Below are 21,788 nucleotides of genomic sequence, written 5' to 3'. Positions count from 1 at the left end.
TCAATTACCAACTAATAATTACATGTATCAAATTGTGATATGATAATCCTACAAATATAATTATTTTTAAACTAGTGATTTTTTTTTTAATTCTACATAATTTAATTAAATATCTCCTCATTCTTGTAAATATTTTTAACATATCATAAGATTAACACCCTGAGAGAGTATTGCTAATTTTAAATTAGTGACAATTAAAAAGTTAAACAAATTCAAAAGTGTACATGGATATACAGATCTTATAATGCAACAGATATACAGATCAATATATAGATATACAGATATAGATATATAGATATACAGATCAACAAATATACAGATCTTCTCTGTTATAATGCAACATAGATAAACAAAAACAAAAAGAAATTTTAAGGTAGTAACTTGTTTAATTTTTTTCTACAAAATTATGGACGATGTATATAAATCATAAAAAAAAATCTAGGTGAATAGAAAAAAAACACTACTTGACCATTTTCACCAACTCTGAGTAATCTAGTAATAACCCTCAATACAAAAGGTATACAAAAATTGATTGAAAAAAAAAACTAGATTTCCAGGAAAAAGAAAATAAGTATTACTAAGCGAATATCTAAATTTCTTATTGCAACAATTGCCGGTATCACTGAGTGAATTACCCTTATCTCTTATGTTTAAAATGCATTAGTAAATAATATTTCGAAAAAGAAACATGAAAATATTACTGAATAAAGTAAGTGACATGTTCATCAGACAGGTTACTTTTAACCACTTTAAGCAATATTTCTTGAAGTGATGTTTCTGAAAAAGAAAATTATATTTAAGACCATACATATATATTACGGGGACCGGAAAGTAATGTCATTTCGGTGCATTTGATATTGGTCATCAAGATTTTACTTGTAATTAATAAGGTATTCACCCTCGTTAGCAACAACCTTTCAATGCCGGATCGAAAAGGAATTGAAAAAAAAATTTTTGGTTTTTAAAACTAACAAATAGTTAATGCGTCTAAATGGCATTACTTTCCAGTTCCCCTAATATATATATGAAATACGATACAATACACATACAATATATACATAAAATACAATACAATGAAAAGTATAAACTATATATATATATATATGTACCTAATACTTTTCATTGTTTAAAAAATTTATATATTATATTATAAAACAAATTATCTTTGTTTTGTGACAAAAAAAAAATAAGTATGAAGCAAAATTAATGGTACAATCCAGATACTATACATTTCATCTGTTATAAAGCAGTAAAAATAAATCCCAAAAATATTTTACAAGTGCTACAAAATTCAAAATTTTATTTATAAATAATCTTATAAAATAAATGGTTCTCCTAAACTTTTTACCTTGACTGTATATCTATATTTCTTTCTGCCTACTTTCAAACATATTAGGAAACTAACTTTGCACATTTTGAATTATCCATTTGTATTATACAAATATATGACAAAAAAATTTAATGACAAAAAAAATTATTATGCAGTAAAGAAAGTTAGGATGAGTGTGCCACAAAAGTTAACATATACTTGGAATTATCAATAAATTTCAAACTAGTTCAGATCTTTTCACAATTACTTTAGCGTAAGTGAAATAAATGGAAAACAGAAGATTTGAGGTACAATAAAAGCCATCTAGCTAAAACTTAAAACAATTAAAAAATAAAATTTGAATTTTACCTGCCACATGTTTATACACAAAAGTAGGTAAATGTAGATTTTAAATAAATTTGACCAAATCAGGTCGTACTACTTCTAGTTGTAATTATGAATTATTGGGGATTATTTTTAAATTTTATTCACAAAATTAAAACAGTTCAGGTAAGAAGAAATTTTTTAATTTAGGCAATTAAAATTTGAAAATAAGTCTATTTCAGAAATCTTAATTTTAAAATATTAGTTAAAGGAAGATTTAAGTATAATTTTTGTCCATACTCTGAATTTTAAGCCGAAATTCCGACACGAAAAACTTCTAAAGTTAGCTCTGTGAGAAAGTAGAAAAATTAAAGAAATCAGCTACAAACCAATATTGTTCAATAAATAACATCAAGAATCAAATGAGTCATATTGTTTGAAAAGAAACCATTCATGAACAACAGTAAACCAGATACATCAAAAGAAACAAGGGCATTAATTCCTCATTTTAAATCATGTCATAAACCAGCAAGACCAAATCGGGATCACAAGAGCTTGTCACACAGATATGGAAGGATTTATGTGCAGCTCTGGAAGGGATAAAAGTGAAAATTATCAACAATAGTCCAGGCAACACTAGTTATTGGCATGACTTCACAAAGAGCCAATGCAATCTATTTAGCTGGGAATATTGTAGAGCTCTGCTTATGCTGTGGGATTATTTTGGATACAATAGCCAAATCAGTTTTATATTGAATGGTTGTCGAACCTCAGTTGACTACCAAGGTACTGTAGAAACCATTTACTAACTTTCAGATACATAATATTCGGGCTGCAATGAATTCTTTAGCAAAACAATGTCAGTATACATATATTTTCAACTACACAATAAAGGCTTATCGACGAAAATAAAAGTTTTTTACTGGCTCCTGCTTAGTTGTGGCATGCCTCTAACTTACAACCTATCCTCTTTGTGTCAGCTGACACATAAGGCCTTAATTCTCTTTTTTCAAACACCTTTGTTCTGAGTCAAACACCTTTGTTCTCATGCCTTCTACCATCCATTTAGTTTTGCTTTGCACAGAGCTTGGTACACATATCTTTGCCAAGTAGGTTTCGGCCCTCCCCGTTAACGTTTTCCATCGTGTGTCCAAGTAAGTGCGAGGTTATCAGGGCAATCCCGTTGTAAACAAGAAATATGTTCAGTCTATATCCATCTTCTTTTCAAAATATCCTCAGGAATGGATGATAATTTTGCCTTTATTAGTAGATCTTTACTTGAAATAGTGATAGGCCAGAAATTTTTTAAATTTATTCTTAAGCATTTGTTCTGGAATGTTTCTAGTCTTTCTATTTCAGTTTTGCGAGGTTCTAACAGGCAGTACCATACAAAAGTATGAAGTGAACATTAGTTTTAAAAACATAACAAAAACCCATAAAATATGCAGGGACATAATTTTGTATGCTCTATGAGGAAAATGAAAATTAGCCTATATGGAAATGGAAAGAGCTCATCAATTGGAACAGAAAAAAAAATCATTACAATAGCATAATTTAATATTAATACAGAAAATATGCAAACTCTAGGCATTTCAATGGAAAAAGGATTTCCATGTCAAATATCAAAATTATGTTCTTCTTATTATTATTTTCTTTGAATAAATATTGACATCTATCCTTGATTTTTGCAGCAGTTAAAATTCGTAAAATGTGAATTTTCTTTTTTTTTTCTTCTGCAGACCCGTATAATGTACACAAGAGAGCGAACGTCGCTTGCAGAAAACTTGTCCCCATCATGAAAATATTTTAATTATTGCTAATTAAGGAAAAATTAATCCACCTCTTCAAAGAAAGTTTGTATTTTTCTAATTCCCGAGAAGAAGAAAAAAACGTATTTACGCCTTTTCCTACCTATGCCATGATTTAAAACTACATTCACAAGAGTTAAAATCATACATCGTGGTTCCTAATCACGTGATTTAAGTTCTCGCCTCGTATTTCGTATTTTTAAAATTTTACATCCAATATCAAGTTTCATATTTACGCTATTTAAAAGCCACTATTATGATTCGTGTTCAATGGACTTAAAAATTAAACATGGAACTCGTATTCAGGCTATTTTAAAATGAAACTTCAAGAGTCGTATTCGCGTGAATTAAAAATCACACACAGAGATTCATATTCATACAATTTAAATAAATAAATGAAATCTTGCATCGATATTTTTATAGAATCTTTGACAACATTCTGAGGATAAATGTTTCCCACATACACTTTTTCCTTGCTTAAATTTCAGGTATTTTTTCAATTATTTAAAAAGTGTTTTCAGCCTTATTGTATGAATCAAAAAACAGTTCTATAAAAAATCATTTTCTAAAAAAATCCGTCATTTTCAAACTAATTTAGCCAAAATGAAGGGGCAAAAAAAGATTGAAACTAGTTACAAGAGTTAATCAATATGTGCAGAAAGTTTTTAATTGAGATTTTTTTGTTCGCAGAAAGTTTTTGATTTTATTTAACTTAGTTCTTCTGTTTAAATTTTTTAGTAATTACTTTTTTCCAGTAGCATTTTTTTCCATCAATTTATAACACTCTCAGTAAAATTCTTGGAAAAAATATGGACTAGTTAAAAATTTATAAAAACATTTAATTTCTGTCTAAACTGTTGTAATACACTGTATAACATATTATCTACCAAAAAGAAATTTTAAAAAATAGATCACAAAATTATTTCTCATTTTATTACAAAAACTATTAATTAAAAACACTAAAAAGTTATAAAGGCTATTTTTAGCATAAAGTCATCCCAAAATTTTGACAGTAAACCAATAAATATTAACTGTGTAATGTTTGTTCTAACCACTTTTAAATATATAAACAATAAAATATTTATGTGTGTATTAAACTATCTCTTGAGGCAATATCTAGTACTCTGATAAAACATTGAAAGAACCTCTCAGTGATTTTTTAAAAATAAAATTTTAAAAATCTCTGATAAACTCTTCAGTGTGGTGCAAATTTAAAAATTGACAAATCTTTGTTTTAAACTCAATGCTTATAATTTGCTTTATTACTTGAATTGAAATTGAAAGCATTGTAGCTCAATCTGTTTCAAGGAATTAAGTTTAAATTGGTTAAATTTAATAAACGATTTAAAAGAGCAATTCAGTAGCCTTTTTTTCGATAGTTTTTTGTTAATTTAATTAAAAAGTATTTAAAATTTTCAGAATTATAAATTTGCTCTAATTTAGGATTAATTTTAAAAGTCATCAATTAGGACAAGATAACAAATATGATTGTTAAATTGGATAAAACAAAAGAATTACTTACCTAAAGAATGCTCTTTCAAACAAGGAATTAATAATCCTTCTAAAATAGCTTTTGGATGAACCATAAAAAATTTCATAATTGAAGAAGAAAGATTACGATAGTTGCTGCACTTAAAACTTAATATCTGTAATTTCAAACATTTATGTAATTAATTTTAGCAAAAATATAAAATTCAAACTTAAATTGATGATATAAAAAAATTTACATCAAAATTATTTGCATAAAAGATAATAATAAAATACTTGCTGCGACCTCACGCAGCAGATAATTAGATTCGACGCATGAGTGTGATGCCGCTTACAGGTATCCGGTTAAATCTGATCGGAAAATTGATTCAGTGTGATAATAAACCCAGTATAATGGCTGTAACATTAACAAGTAATGCATAACCAAGTGATTAGGCACAACGATGTGGCTTCAGCAGTATTCTTCTCAAGTTGCAAGTACCAAATTTTTGGTAAAAAAAATTATAAATGTAGTGAAAAGGAATACCGGCTAACTCAAATTAATGTAAATTATGATAAAAGTAAAAGAAGTACCCTTAATAAAGAAATTTAATAATAAACATAGAAACAAACATGAATTACATTTGACAAAAAAAGTAAAAGAATTAAAATTAAAGAAAAATCTCGGGGTAAGGGGAAAAAGTCATGTTTCAGCTTTCATATCCGAACTCGAACTGTTCGTTGACATTCGCTAATTCGTTGATGTCGGTGGTGTGGACATAGGTGGTGAGTGGTATAGGTGGCATCACAAGGAATCGGTTGGTTGCTACATAAATATTTAAAAATTATATATGTATACGGAAAGCACTTATATATACGTATAAAAGACTTACTTACTTTAGGATAAATAATTTTATTGAAAATGGCTAAAGTTATTGTAATACTCAAAGGCTTCTCCAAGTTAGAAATTGAGTTTAGGAAAATGGCTAATGATGTTTCATTCAAAACTGCATCTTCAATAAATTTACAAAAATGTGGGACCTTAAAAAAAATAATCAAAATTTAGAAAATAATATATTAATTATTATTTAAGAAAATAAAATCGCTTAAAAGTTTTCCTTCCCATAATATATAATATTATCAAAATGGTCCATAGCTCAATATAAATACTATTTATAAGTGAATCTCAGCTTCAAATAAAATTAAGAACAAACAAACATAATATGCTTAAATTGTAACAGATTTACTTTAAAAAAATCTTCCATATAAGCTATAGAAAGAAAATAATCAAACAATTATAGAAGTTTGATAAAACTAATTGTGTGAATGAACTATTTTACAAATCTTTATTAAATCTTCTTTACAAATCTATTAGTTTGTGAAATAAACTTACGCAAAAACTTTAAATGGTAATAAATAGTTTTCTACAGATTATATTGTTCTAATACAGGTGCTTCAATAGATAAATGGTAATAAAATAGGATTGATATCGTAGCGTAACTACCACTATAAATATTAAATACCAAATCATTAGTATATAAGACATGTTAACTTGATTCTATCTTGAGGTACCCTTTGATAGATGAAGGTTGACATAGTCTAAGATTAATTCCCCACGATGGTGACCCAGACATGATCAGAACTTGCCAATATTGATGGATGATCTACATTAAACAGTTGATTTGCTTAAAAATATACTGCTCAAAGAAAGAAAGAAAAAAATACGGTGAAGTAAGTAAAGTCTCCCGGTTAATAAACAATATGGAAGCAAAAAATATATGATGAGCAAATGCTATAAAGAAAAAAAAATGAATAAATAAAAATGAGAGAAATACTATAACAAAAAATGAAGGCAAAAAAATATAATGAGCAAAATGAAATAAATAAAAAGAAAGAAAAACAGCATGAATCAACTAGTGTAATCTGTTCATTGAATTCTATCACAGTTAAAATTCTGGAAGATGAGTAATGTAGCGTAACTACCACTATAAATATTAAATACCAAATCACTAGCATATAAGACATGTTAACTTGATTCTATCAAGAGGTACCTTTTGATAGATGAAGGTTTGCATAGTCTAAAATTAAATCCCCACAATATCAACAAATATTCAGTTAAAGAGAGAAACAACTAGGATCTCGATCTGAAAAAAACTTTAGCTTTTTTTTTTAAAAAAAAAAAAAACTTAATTTGGATTTTTCATAAAAAATTTATACTTGCAAAAGTTTTTTTCAAAAATGTACAAAAAAAAGAAGGGGAAAATAACTTTAAATAACTTTTGTTCGAATAATCAGATTTTCTCCAATTAAAGGGTAATCCTAATGATTGACCTCACACACTGTGACTAATTAGTGTTATTAGCATTTAGACAGATATGCGGACTTTTTACTGGATACATATATTTTTGACAAATAAAATATGGTTAGTTTATTAAGAATTATTGGCGCAAAAGTCCTTTTTGGCCATACCGCACCTACAGCTTGTTTTATAAGAAACATTCTGCTATAAGTCACAGCTAAATTGATTTTGCAAAAACCAATGTCCTTTAGATAATTAAAAATTTTATTGTGTGGTTTATCCCCAATTAATAAAGTCAATATTGGATTAAAGCTACCAAAATAGTGTTGTCTCTGTGTCTTAAATTTGTTACACTGGTTAAAATATGGTTAGCATTCATAGCATTAGCAATGGAGGGAGAAAAGTTGTATAGCCACTTTTCTCAGACTCAATCGTACATGCTTTTTCAAATGCACGACAGTATAGTTTTTTCAAAAAAGCAGTTGGAAGTTAAGTTTCTAAATGTTAATTTCACACTTGCATATTTTGCTTTATCTTGAAGGGTACTGTAAGTCTTTTCGCTACGTAAAACAGTTTTACACACAATTATAAAAGTTGCTTATTAAAAGATAATTTCATGTAAATAATTGCAATTATGTAAAAAATTTTTATTTTTTATAATTTCATTTATGAAAGTGAAAAAATTCTGAAGTACATAAATTTTTGCATCAATCTAAAGTTCGAATAAAATTTGTCAATTTTTCAAAAGAGCTAATATTTAAAAAAAAAATTTCTTAAGAACTATTTGGCTGATTTATTACAAAATTTAGACTTTGACATTTCAAATTACATAGTTAAAATTATGCAAAAATATGTGTGCCTCATAATTAAGTTTTTAAACAATTGTTAATAAAACAGTGAAAAAAAATAATAAATAATCATTAAATAATTTTTTTTCTTTTTTTGGAAATTAAAAAGAAATTTCATAATTGAGTGCAAAAAAATTTCAATTGAGTTCCCAAGATATAAAAAAATAAACAGAAAGCAAAATTAACTTAAAGGAGCCTGAACTTCTGCTACTCTCCTGACTGAACTAATAGGACCATATTTTAAAGATTCCCACTACCCTCCTCATTTTGCGAAGGTTTAAAATCCAAATCCATCAAAAAAGGTAGGATATTTATTCAGAGAAAGTACATTTTTGTGTCTGATTTTATAACTTAATTAATAATTAGACTAATTAATTAGTACATTTCAGATCACTTCTTATAACCATTAAGATTGATACTAAGTTTGTGAAAATCCAATCCTTAGAACAAAAGTTATTCAAGGTACAGTTATTCAGTGATAATTTTTTTTTTCTCATTGTACCTAAGCATTATCTATAAAGATTCCCACTACCCTCCTCATTTTGCGAAGGTTTAAAATCCAAATCCATCAAAAAAGGTAGGGATGTTTATTCAGAGAAAGTGCATTTTTGTGTCTGATTTTATAACTTAATTAATAATTAGACTAATTAATTAGTACATTTCAGATCACTTCTTATAACCATTAAGATTTATACTAAGTTTGTGAAAATCCAATCCTCAGAACAAAAGTTATTCAGGGTACAGTTATTCAATGATAATTTTTTTTTTCTCATTGTACCTAAGCATTATCTTTCGATAAAGGATTTCAACAATAAAAATGTTTTGAAGTCAAAAGAAAATTTTTATTTTTGTCATTTTCCAATTTTTTATTGCCATATCTTCCATTTGTGATTTTTTTATGGAGATTCTCAAAAGTTTCTTAAATTATTTCTGTTATTTAAATATCCACCTTATAAAAGCTTTTATTTAATACATACATGTCAGTATGTTTTTTCCACAACATTTACAAAAAATTAACCAATAAAGTTTCAAAATATGAGGTAAATGTTCACGATAGCAGGTTGAGGCAATAAGAGAATAAAATTTTTCACGACAATACAATGGACTGCAATTTTTATTTATTGAAAACTGGAGAGTGGTCAAACACATGCATCTCCCACCACAAGTTGCCATTCACATGGACATAGGGCATTGTTGTTAAAGAAAATACTGAAAAGTAATAAAAAATAAATAAATAACACTTTTTTTCATAATATTAGTATGTCAATAATATGTGTGAAATTTCGTTACTTCTAAAAGAATTAGAAGCCCTTTTTTAGTGAGCATCCAGTGAATTTCACATTGATCACAGGGCCCGCACTAAGGACTTCATATTACTAGATAATAAATTAGCCAAATTTCAAAAGTTTTAGCCACAGGCAAAGCTTAATAAATTTTAAATGTTCGTTTTTTCCTATAGAAAACTTTAAGTCAAAATACAAATTTACTATAAATTGAACTATTTCAAAAATGCAAATTCAAATTGAGTTAAGTAGTAAGTGTAGTTTTAAAGTTAAAGAGTAAATGAACAATAAATGGGGGAGAGGATAAAAAATGAAGAAGTTTTATTGTCTTTGAGGAATGAAATAAGAATAGGTTGGGAATAATTACATAATTTATTCTTATTAGGGATAATAATTTATTTCTGTTTTATAGGTTTTTATACTACTCAGAGGTTTTTTAACAGAATTCGGGCAGTTGTTTAACACATTCATTAACATGTTGTGTGCAGATGGTTATACTACATCTATCATTGAAAAGTGGTCATCTATAAAGATAAAATCAAAGTTAAATTTTCTTATTTTAGCAACCGTTTTAGTTTTAAAATTCCCAAAAAGTTTATTTTAGTAAAAAATATATTATTGATATGAGAACACATATTTTCTGGAAAAATATTTTAATGATAATATGCATCCAGCTACCACTTAATCTGCTTTATTGACACCAACATTTCATCACACGAAACTGCGCAATACGGCGGCGAACATGTTAATCTGTATTTTACGCCCCCTCAATGTTTATTTAATCTCTCTTTTTGCTTACATTTTCTGAACTTAACATAACTCTAATTAGTTATGCAACATATCTAAAGGAAATTACTGTAATTGAATAAAAAATGCAATATTTGTCCAGAAAAATTCATATTTATGTAATTTTCAAGACCAAGAAAAATATATTTTTTTTTCTTTTCGGTAGAAAAAACAGTTCACCAATACTTTCGCCCAAACACAATTTGTTTGGCCCAATTTAGGATTTTATTGCATTTGGTGAGGTGGCGAATGCTTAGAGCAGGCCCTGAATCATCTTAGGTATCTTTTGACAATTAAGGAAAATCTCGACTAATGTTACATGATTACATAAGAAGCCAAATCTGTATAAAAAAAAAATTAAAAAAACATGTTTTTTTTCTGTGTTTACTTGGGTTTTTTGGGTTTAACTGGGTGTCATTTTTGGGAGGAAGGGAGAAGGGGCAAATACATAGTATATTTCAATGATAATGAAATAATTTTATTACTAAATCTATAACATATTGCATTAATATATGGAATAGCATATAGCATTAATATATGTAAAACAAAAAATTTACTTTAAATAGATAACAAGCAAATAAAATCATTAAACAGCTTCATATAATTTTTAATTGAATAATAACTAGACAAAAAATTTTCTCAATTTTAATAGAATTATTTAATTTATATTTTTATCATACGGACATATTTAAAGGCAGTCTTTTCAGAAAACACCAAATACTCTTTTCATCCCAGTAGCTCTTCTTTTTTTCATTTTGATGATTTATTTTTGAAAATTATCAGTATAGACAAATAAAAGAGATGGCTTTTAACATTTACTTATCAATCACACTTGCATTTAGAAAAGTAACACTTTAATCACTTTAACTTTAATCAGCTGGTTAGGCATGTTTTCTACATGCAGACTTGTCTGGTTCAAACCGAGAAAAAGTTTCGGCGCAAAAAATTTTTTTTTGGAGTTTAGAGACATTTAAGAAGTGAATCAGAACCAACAGAAACTATCACAGAACTTTAATTAACTAAATATGGCATTCATTTTATTCTTACTTAGCAGATATATCATTAATTACATAATCTAAACTACAAAATTTTCATATAACATGAATATTATTTGATATCATTGAGTTTAAAATATTTTGGTAAAATATCAATGAGTATAATGTGTTTTATTTCTGTTATGATGAAATATTTTTTATTCCTCAAGTTTTAATTTCTTAAAAATTTCGAAAATATATTGAAAAAGAGAAAAATATTCAAAAATGTGTAAAATTCTAATAATAATTATAGTAATAACAGAAAAAAAGTAGTTGGGAAACATACACCTTTTTCTAGTATTTCTGAAGGAAAAAAAACGCACTTAAAAATGGGTTTTACTAGGATTTTTTCTAAAAAAAATAAACATTTGGATTTTTTTTTTGGACAGGCGGTTGGGTAGACAGTCGTTATAAAAGCCACAAATACATGAAAATAAAAAATATAATAAAAAAATTTAACAAAAATACAAAAAGTAATAAAGAGCACTAGTCTACAACAAACAATAGTAATACAGTCGAACTCGTTTATAACGAGCACGGATTTAACGAGAACTCGGATTTACCGAGGGAAACGAGAATTTTTGGTTGGATCATTATTAAGTCTATGGAACAGAAGTCGCTTTTAACGAGCAAGACCCGGTTTTAGCGAGCAATATTTTTCTATCTTGCAATCTTTTTTCTCATCTTTCTAGTCTTTCTGTCTTATCTTTTTTTCAAAATGATAAAAAAATGCGAGGGAAGGGGATTAGTTGTCATTAAATTAAGAAAAGTATTTAATTCAATTAATTAATGTAATTAAAGTAAGTAAGTATTAATTAAATTTTAAGTAAACTCAATCATTTGACCTGCACGCCAGTTTTAAGGACCCGTTTATTACGAGCACTCGGATTTAACGAGTACATGTTACGGTCCCTTTGTGCTCGTTATAAACGAGTTCGACTGTATTATAAATGAGAAGATGGTTTGAAAAAAAATTAAAATAAAAGGCATATAAACAAATATTACTTCCACATGTATATACCTGAGATAATGTTAAACTACTAAGTAAATCAATAGAAGCTATTTCTTCAACAGAATTGGTATCTTGAATAGACAATAAACTTGTTTTCAGAGGAAGAAATTTTTCCTGGAATAAAGTTTAAAATTATTTAACCAGCTTTAAAATACTATACAAAGCAATAATAGCTGTTATATTTTAACAAATATGCTAAGTAAACCTGTCATATAAACCCCCCCCCCAAAAAAAAAAAACATTTTCATGTCTTTAAATAATATTTTTGCAGTAATTATTTAATGATTGATAGAAATTCGTGACTACCATTGCTAGACCTTGTGATGTCCTTTGAAATTTGTCCCGTTTACAAAGTTATCTAAAAATGTTTCAATAAACCTTATTTTTTAATTTTCATTAATTTATTTTTTCTTTGGATGGATCTCCTAGAAAGGTGAAGACTACTACATTTTTAATAATATGATAAAATATAAAAAATAGATGAAATTTGAATAATTATTTAAAAAAATTAATAGCTATCAGATTCCTATAAATATGGGCTCTGGGAAGATGCTTGTTACCCTACTCTTACAAGGACTCTGACAATTACAGTTTATCTGGCCTCAAACATTTTTCAAAATAAATGCAAGCATTTGTTATAAATACTCAAAATTGCAGCTACTATCCAAATAAAGTTCAGAAAAATAAACATCAATATTAAATAATAATGCATACTGTGCAATATATGTTTTGTTATTTTTTGCATTAAATTACAGTCATTCATAATTTGTCAGCCACTGATTCTGAAATACATAAATTCATTTATCTTCATCACACAGGATATCTTTTTCATACAAATATCATATAGTTTTTTTTTTTTATTCCTTAAAATCACATTGTGTATTTTAAAATTAAATAAATAATTCTATGATAAACATAAACATCAAAAATAAAACAATTAACAAAGATATTTTGCAGAAGTGCTACATTGAATTACATCATTACTTACTAACTTTCATCATACCATTCCAACCAAATGAACTAGCCATCGTTCTACTATCAATTAACAACAAACGTGTTAGCCCTCTCACTGACGAGTGATTATTATTTCATAGTGCTCTAAATGGAGATTTAGTGGTTTTGATTGCTGTCTATATGGTTACTGTAAATTTAGGTATCCTTAAATGCATTATAAGTTTCTATCACATTTTTTTATTTTATTTACTTACATTTTATTCCGGGAATAATATTAACTAGTAGATAGTATTATGGTTAAATAGAATTTGTCATGGAAAAATAAACAATGAGAATGGTAATGTCAAACAATATATAATTAAACTTGTTTACTGTGATTATGAAAAACAATATCAATATATTGCTCATACCTCATTCTAATTTTTTTATACTGCAAATCTTTTGACTATAATTTTCCACCTCAGGCAAACCAATACGTATATATATTTCAATATTTGCAAGTTCAAAACCTTTTGGCACCTTGGTGATTGTAACTGGTGTGAACAGTTACTAATGCAGACAGTAATGCAATGCCGAGGTGCCTAATGGGTTTCTTACTTGGAATAATTTTGCACAGGTTTGCCATGGAGTGACAACGAGTTATACACTATACCAAGGGTATTCAACTTTTTACACTTTGTGTAACAATTTGGGTTCACCGTTTTCTTGAAGGAACCTTTTAAACTTACTAAATTTACAAAATTATTATTGCATCCTTATTTTATCACAATACAAACATCTCACAAAGATAATGAATCTAAAGATAGCCAATAAGATTTATACTATGAATAATAAACAAAAGCACCAATGTTTCAAATTATAACAAATTAAGAAACGGAGAAAAAAAAAGTAATGACTTGTCTGTAATTGCTTTTTATTGCTTAGTATTTTCACGTTTAGAATAATTGTTAAAATCTATAACCAAATGTAATGGTCAACATCCAGACTCTTTCAATATTTTGGTTTTGTCGCAACTTAAAAATAGAAAGTTTTATTTTGCATACATAGTTTGAAACAACTTTAGATATTTCACGGCTTTTTTGGCAATTTAAAAATATTCTTTTCTAATGTCAATCTAAAAATATATGACCTAATGCATCTGAAGCATGTGACTTTTACAAAATTTAAGATTTTATTCTATCCATAAAATAATTATTAATATTTATTTTTACTAGAAAACTGTCTTTTGTAATTCAATCATTTATAAAAATTAAAATTATACAAAATTTTTGACATTTCAATTAAGCAAATAATGAAGACTAGCTTAACGCTTGTCAATGTTCTTTGGAACTCAGGTTGAAGACCTCTGCCCTATACTCTTCGAGTTGAGTCCTTTCAATGATATATATTTTTTTTTTTTTGGTACCAATAGGGAAATCTTCTTATAGGGAAATATCTCCTTTATTCTTTTAGAGTCATAATCAACCAAAATTTTAAGCTAGTTCAGCAAACATACTACACAGACATTTTAACTGTTTCTGTAAAAAAGAAATTGTCACAACCATACACTTTAAATTTTTTCTGTTCTTACAAGCAAATTTAAAATATGTAGTAATGTATATTGGACTTATTCAATGGATTTACTGAAGAAGGTATATTTATGCAAAATAGAAGCTAGTTACAGAAGAAAATAGTTTTCAACAGTGATTCTAAGAATTTAGTAAGTAAAAAAATTTACTTCATCAATATTATCTTCGATCTGAAAGAATTTCCTAATATGAGTCTCATTGTTAGACAACTTATCTTCCGGTTTTATTTCGTCATCTTTAATTTTCAAGTTATTTATGGGTACATTTATTTCTTCAACTTCACAGATATTTTCATTTTCTACTTGAAAACTTAAGGCCCAAGGTGAATCAAATGGGTGATCTTTCAATTTGTGGCAAATCTCTTCAAACACAATTTCATTTTCTTTTACCTCGAAAAGCGCTGGTGCGTTTGCGAACATACTTTAGTCATGAAATCGCTTTCAAATTAATAACATATACTTATTTTTAATGGTATTTTAACTTTTACTTTATTTATTTTAAAATAACTACATACTAAAAGAAACTTTGAGAAAATGCTATGTTAAATTTTGGAAAACTTAAATTTTTCCTGTATTTAAAAATATTTTAATTCAATAAATTTTAAATTAACATTCTATCTTGAAGAAGTGTATAACAACAAAAACACGTTCAAAATTTTGGAGCAATCAAAACAACAGCTGTGATTGGATGACCAGGTGGCGTGGCACTCTAAATATTAGTAGAAGTTTCGTTTTTAAAAAGTTTTTCAGCAGATATTTTTAATAAAACAATCAAAAATGTGGAAAAATACTTCTTTAACGCAGCAATAATGTCGAAAAAGGAAGAAATTCAATAGTTCATTTGTAATTTTAATCATAAAGTTAATTAAAAAAATCTTTTTTAATTTTTTTTTTTTTTTCAAAAAAATAGAAGTTAGAAAGGTAGCGATAAAAACAAAACAAGAAATCCTTTCGTATCATTTTAATGTCAAATTATCCGTTTGAGTGTAAACAGGGTGACCTTGTTTACACTTCAAGGTTTAAATTACCACGTGCTATTAATTTTGAAGTGGAATTGGTTTGTAGTAAAGTGGCGGTAGAGAGTAGCTATCTAGTTTGTTTATCTCTCTATCACATCGATTTGTATCAGAAGAGCTGAATTTGAACGAAGGGACTGATCGTAGCTTTTTAAAATATCAGCATGGCTACTTCTCGTTTATCCAAAAGGTTCTATCGCCCTGAAAGCAATGAAGATACAGTTTTAGATAGAGGAGCTACTGCAGAAGCTGAAAATCGATGGGTATTTGAAATTTCTTGGGAAGTTGTTAATAAAGGTGCAAAATAACTCTTAAATATTTATGATTCTCAAGGTCAAAATGCAGATATCTAAGTTTAATTTTTGATGCATTTAATTGATATCTTTGGATATTTAAGCATTTTATCTATTACATGTTATATAAAATCCACGACCTGGCTGACCTTGTGCAAAGTTGCAACTATAATAATGTTATCATAAAGATATTTCTTAGCAGTTATCCTTAGATTTCAAGAATTTAAAATAGTAATGAGACAATCTTGTATTTACATGTGGTCTAAATTGGCATCCGGAATCAATTGATATGCATGCAAGTCTTTTATTTATTGCTTTTAAAATTAAAATACATTTTGCAGCATGAATTATTCTCTAATTAATGCAAATTTATTTTGCATTTCATCCTAATCAATCTAATAAATATTAATCTGCTTTTACTCTTTGAAATTTAAATTGTTATTTTGTAAATAAATTATTTGTTCTTTTATAGATACGATTTGTCAATTGTGAAAAATTTTATTTATACTTGACATAAGAGTTGCATTTGCAAAACATGTTGTATCTGTCCATAGTAGCATGTGAAATTTAAATGCATTATAGTATCACTGCAATGTTAAATATGAAATCAGTAGAATCATAACTCATCACAATGATGAGTAAATAAAGTATACCTGCACATTTTTTGATAAGTTTCATTGTGGTCCCCAAAATTTCTTTAAACCCTATGTTGTAACAATATAAATTGAAATACACAATATGTTATTGAAATCTTTAATAAATATTAATCACGTCAAGATATTTAATCTTACTATGACTAATCCTAATATGATTATGATTAGTAAGATTAAATATCTTAACATGATTAATCATAATATGATTATGATAAAGGGTGATATATAAGGTGTACTCTTTTTTTCTCACCCCTATTTTAATTGAATTTTAAGAAGAACTTCCATGTCTGTAATTGTGCCAAAATGGTCAACAAATTTGACGGACTACCTTATAGTGTCGCACGAGAAACTAAGAAAAATCAAAAAATTTAGCAAATCCAAAAGATTAAATTTGGAGCCATCTTCAGACAGGTCTTTTTTTTTTTTTTTTTTTNTTTTTTTTTTTTGTTTTTGAATTAAATAGTGATGGGGCCGAATATCGAATATTCAGCCAAATTTTAGGCCGAATACTTACTTTTTAAAAATTTCTCTTTTGATGGTAATTTTGTAATTAAAGTAATTTTCAAATTTAAAAAAATTTTAACAACTTGATTTATTTTTTGTAATTATTTAAATATCTAGATGCCAATAACAAGGCAATATGGCTTTTATAAATCTAAATAATTAATAATAGCATATTTTTGTTATAGTTATACTTGTAATTTATATGCTATTTTATTTAAAATAAGAACTCATTACTACTGTTAAATGTATTCTTAACTTTCTTTTTTGTCAGAAAAATTATTAAAACCCAGAAAATTAAGAACTTTTTAAAAAGTTTCACTTTTGAAATTTTTATTTTGTATTAAATTGCAACAAGAAAATGTTTTTATGTATGTAACATTATTAAATACACTTATGTATTATACAACTTAAATTGAGTAAATGTTAGATTTTCTAATAATTAATGCAGTGAAATGTTACTCTGCAATATTCATGATTAAATATATTTAAAAGCACATTTAAAAGAATATCTTTCTTTATTATTATGAATTTATTCATCCAAATATCTAATAATATTCATATTCAGCCTAATAACTTCAGGCCGAATATTCGGCAAAAGGGCCGAATAGTGGCCGAATATTCGGCAAAAGGGCCGAATACCGAATAGTGACCGAATATTCGTTACATCCCTAGAATTAAATACTAAAGAGCTAGGGACTTGGCTCATTTTGTTGGCTTGAGTAGGTATTTATATGGAACTATAATGGAATTTTGAATGCACAATAGTGCAGTAGGTTCCCGAAATCTAAATATATTGTATTATTACATGGCTTTGATATCACTTTGTAAATAATAGTTGACATTTTGCTAAAAAATTTAACTCTTTAACTCATTTTAATTTCATTATGTAGTTGGAGGAATTTATACTGTTATCAGATCAAAAGCAGCTGTGAGTGTTGAAGAATTAGGAGATCAGTATTGCCTTCTTGGCCCGTACAATGATGGGCTTGTTAAAACTGAAGTCGAAGTTATGGATCCACCCGAAGCTGTTTATCAAAATGCTATTCAAGCATTAAGGCAGTGTGGTATAAAGGTAAATGTATTTTTTATTTATTTGTAATTTTTTTGTTCATAATTAGATTGTTTTCGATTATTTAAAAGAATCGTGTTTAATTATTCATGGATGATATTAATCAGATTTTTAACTTAAAATCTTTCATTAATATTGTAATCTATAATCACGAATGTGAGCCGGCCAAGCGGTTAGCGCGCCTAACTGCGAAGCCAATGGCTGCGGGTTCAAATCCCGCTCTGGGCATGGATGTTTCTGTCTATGTGATGTGTGAATGTGGCTGACCCTATGAATGGGTTTGTGGCAGTGGGGCGTGGGTAATGTTGCTCGCCTCCTTGACTTTGGTTCACAGGTACCCACTGGGTAACATAAAATGAGTAACAATTCCGGCATCTTCTTAGGCGAAGAATAAAGTTCAGTGCCTGCCATTTGAAAAAAAAAAAAAAATAGTAATCATAAATGTAAATCTTATTCAAGAATATTAATTACTTTGAAAACTATATTTTTGGTTAATTATGCTATACAATATACAACAATTATTTCCCATTAAAGTTCTAGTTAATATACTACAATCGTTTCTTATTAAGGGAATTCTTGCATGAAGCTGTATATTTTTGTCATTTATATTTATATACTTATTTAGCCTTTCACATCTTTTTGTGTTACGAATTTTTTTTTTTAATCTTTAAGGACAAAAGTTTAATCTATATCAAGAAAAATGTCAGAAATGTATTTTATGGATGATAACATGGATATGGATTTCAACCTTTGTATAGAAACTTCCTAATAAATTAAAGGGATTGTTACCTTACATTAATAAGTAGCATGTTTCAAAATAGCGACAATTTTAAAACTATTTTTTAGCATTGTTTTTAGATAGGTGGTTTAAAATTTTTCCAGATTTTTGCTAGATAACAGCATAATACCTGAAAATATTTTAGTTGTTACTTGGAAATTGTGATGTTTTCCCCCAAAAATTCTCTTCTGAAACAGTTTAAAAATGTTTCTTGGCATTATATTTCCTTAAACCCTTCAATGTTTAAAATAAAATTTTAATGTTCTTCAAAAATCATATGGGTGTTAAAAGTTTTAACTTTTAAGCTAGCCTGTGCAATTTTCTTTCAAAGAATAAATCCTATGGCATACTTCATTGCAAAGGATCAATTGAAGTACTGATGCAACTTTTAATTGGACAAAAGTTTACAGAAAATAGTTGTTAAAAGGACAATATTGAAAATTTAAACTAATGATTTCTAGATAAGCGTATGTTTAACAGTAAACTCATAACAAAATTACCTTAATTTCAAATGAGAATTAGTTCTTACAATCTTTAGTTTATATTATGTCTTTAGAGCAGAGGTTTAAGTTTTAAATTTGAGTAAAATAATTTTCTTTTTCTGACATTTATATTAAATAAATATAACAAAATATGGTATATCGCACAGCGATAATCATGTAAGCTGAATTGATTTTAAAATTTATTATTTTTATTTTAAAATGTTCTTCTTTTTAAGTTAATTTTTCCTCCATTTGTTTCTGAGTCTTCCTGTAAACTTCTACCATTTAAGCAAATGATTATCAGGGAAGAATAAATATATTTATCATGAATAAATTTTTAACTACTAAATTGAGGAATTTTATAATGTCCTTGCTGCACGCTTGTTATGTAATGAGTTTAGTATTAAAAAGTGTCTATTCTATTTTATTGATCATTGTAATTATTCCAATGATCAATAGTTAAAGTAATACGATAATAAGTTTCGATACGATAGTAAATAATAAGTTTCTTTCAAATGTTCAGGTAGTTTATGGAAGATGGTTGATAGATGGATACCCTCGGGTAATTCTTTTTGATATAAGTTCTGCAGCATGGAAATTAGATGAATGGAAAAGAGATCTCTGGAACACAGCCAACATTGGAGTACCCTGGCATGATAGAGAATCTAATGATGCTATAATATTTGGATACTTAGTCGCTTGGTTCCTTGATGAAGTAAATTTTTTAAAATTATTATTCAAACCAATGTTGAAATGTAATAATATAAATTCGTGTTAAAATTTATATAATTTTTCTTTTTCTTTAAAACTGTTTTTGAACAGTGAATTAACTTAGCTATTTCATGTTTCTGCTTTTCTTGATTCAAATGAAAGGACATCTCATTAGTTCACGAAAAATATGATTAGTGCATTTAGCATTATTGATATTGTGCACATTATAACAACCAAAAAGCTTGATTCCCTTTCATTTCCTACATAAATGATGGAGAGAAAAATTTCGGCATTTAGAGTGTCCTCTTATGCCATTTCCTTGAAATACTGGGGTTTTGCGTTATCTTTCACACAACTGTTGATAATTATTTATGTAATATTTTCATGTCAACAAGAATTTGTACTAAAATTCGATAGTGTACAGCTTGCAAGAAATTAGACTTTAATTATGTTCATATTGAACATTTTCTTACAAATTTCACAAAAAAGGTTTTATGGACATTAATGATAATGTTATTAGTAATATCAGAAAAGGTAGGTAGTTCAACATCATTTCCAACCCGGTGAATACTTACAGTATTTCAGAACGGAATGCCAAGCCCGATACCAACTTTTTGGAGTATTCACAATGTGATAACAATCTGATGACTTATAAATGAGACACAATTCAATAGCTGGAACTATAGCATTTGGTAGTAATGAAGAAAACTGTGAACCTTCAGATCTACTACCATCATTAAATGAGGCAGCAGTTATGCTGAAGAGTTCAAAATTTCTCTCCCAATTGCATGAAAAACAAGAGACAGAAATGAATGCTTTGGAAGTGTTAAAAAAAAAAATCCATACTGTACTTTAAGTCAAACAAAAGGTAAACCAACAAAAATGTCAGGCTTTTTTTCATTAAAATAATGTAAGTTTTTCTTTTTTATTAAATAAATTACATAAACAATTAAAACAAAATTACATACACAAGTTTCGTATTGTATTTAATTATTTAACAAAATGCATTTAAATTTGTACCCTTTTATTGGAATTTTAATGTCCCCAACATAACAACATCCCATTATGTACGACGTTTTTGTTCAGTCAAGCAGCATTGAATCGATGTTGAACTGTGTATAGGAGTAAAATTATCACACACAAAAAGAGAATATGTGTCTGTTACTGATGTAAATAAAGGTATATCCTGTAAAGATTAAAGTATCACATTTATTTTGTCTTATAAAGTGGCTAAAACTTAAATATATGTTAAATTGAAAAAATTTTCTTCAATCAGCAGTGGCTTAAAATACTTCTGTAGAATCTATCTCTTCAATGTTAAAAATTCAATTTTCTTTTGTAAGGATTCTGTAAAAGTAATTTTATCAGTATTTATCAAAACTAGACTTAAAGAAGTGTCTAGGGTTACATTCACCTAGGACCACCGAAAAGCCATCCATAACTTCATTTTTATATTTTTATTCAATTTCTGTTACATTATAGGAAAATAATTTTATTTTCAATTCTAATGTTCATAAATATTTAATATTTTATACTTGTGATTTATATCAGTTTTTTTTTTAATTAAATTTACCTTTGTATTTTATCAACA

At 27.2% G+C, this 21,788-nt stretch overlaps 2 protein-coding genes across 3 annotated transcripts in view; one reads left to right on the top strand and one right to left on the bottom strand.

Annotated features, from left to right (window-relative positions):
- LOC107439001 (Fanconi anemia group E protein) overlaps positions 1-15,385 on the bottom strand; it is a 21,922-nt gene extending 6,537 nt beyond the window's left edge. Inside the window, exons 1-5 of one of the 2 annotated variants that reach the window (XM_016051441.4) lie at positions 14,842-15,385; positions 12,180-12,284; positions 5,806-5,949; positions 4,964-5,087; positions 702-777 (exon numbers count right to left, since the gene is read on the bottom strand). In XM_016051441.4, the coding sequence (XP_015906927.1) occupies positions 702-777; positions 4,964-5,087; positions 5,806-5,949; positions 12,180-12,284; positions 14,842-15,111 (719 nt within the window). In that variant the 5' untranslated portion in view covers positions 15,112-15,385. The remainder of the gene's footprint in view (positions 1-701; positions 778-4,963; positions 5,088-5,805; positions 5,950-12,179; positions 12,285-14,841) is intronic. The other variant, XM_016051443.4, reaches the window with a different exon arrangement.
- The window catches only part of LOC107438999 (glycogen [starch] synthase), a 24,655-nt gene continuing 18,248 nt past the window's right edge, over positions 15,382-21,788 (top strand). Inside the window, exons 1-3 of the mRNA XM_016051439.4 lie at positions 15,382-16,004; positions 18,048-18,229; positions 20,010-20,201. Of these exons, the coding sequence (XP_015906925.2) occupies positions 15,872-16,004; positions 18,048-18,229; positions 20,010-20,201 (507 nt within the window). The 5' untranslated portion in view covers positions 15,382-15,871. The remainder of the gene's footprint in view (positions 16,005-18,047; positions 18,230-20,009; positions 20,202-21,788) is intronic.

The sequence above is a fragment of the Parasteatoda tepidariorum genome, chromosome 1, assembly GCF_043381705.1.
Source record: "Parasteatoda tepidariorum isolate YZ-2023 chromosome 1, CAS_Ptep_4.0, whole genome shotgun sequence".
Taxonomy (NCBI): domain Eukaryota; kingdom Metazoa; phylum Arthropoda; class Arachnida; order Araneae; family Theridiidae; genus Parasteatoda; species Parasteatoda tepidariorum.
The sequence above is the reverse complement of the archived record's forward strand: the minus strand, read 5'-3'. Positions and strand labels throughout refer to the sequence as shown.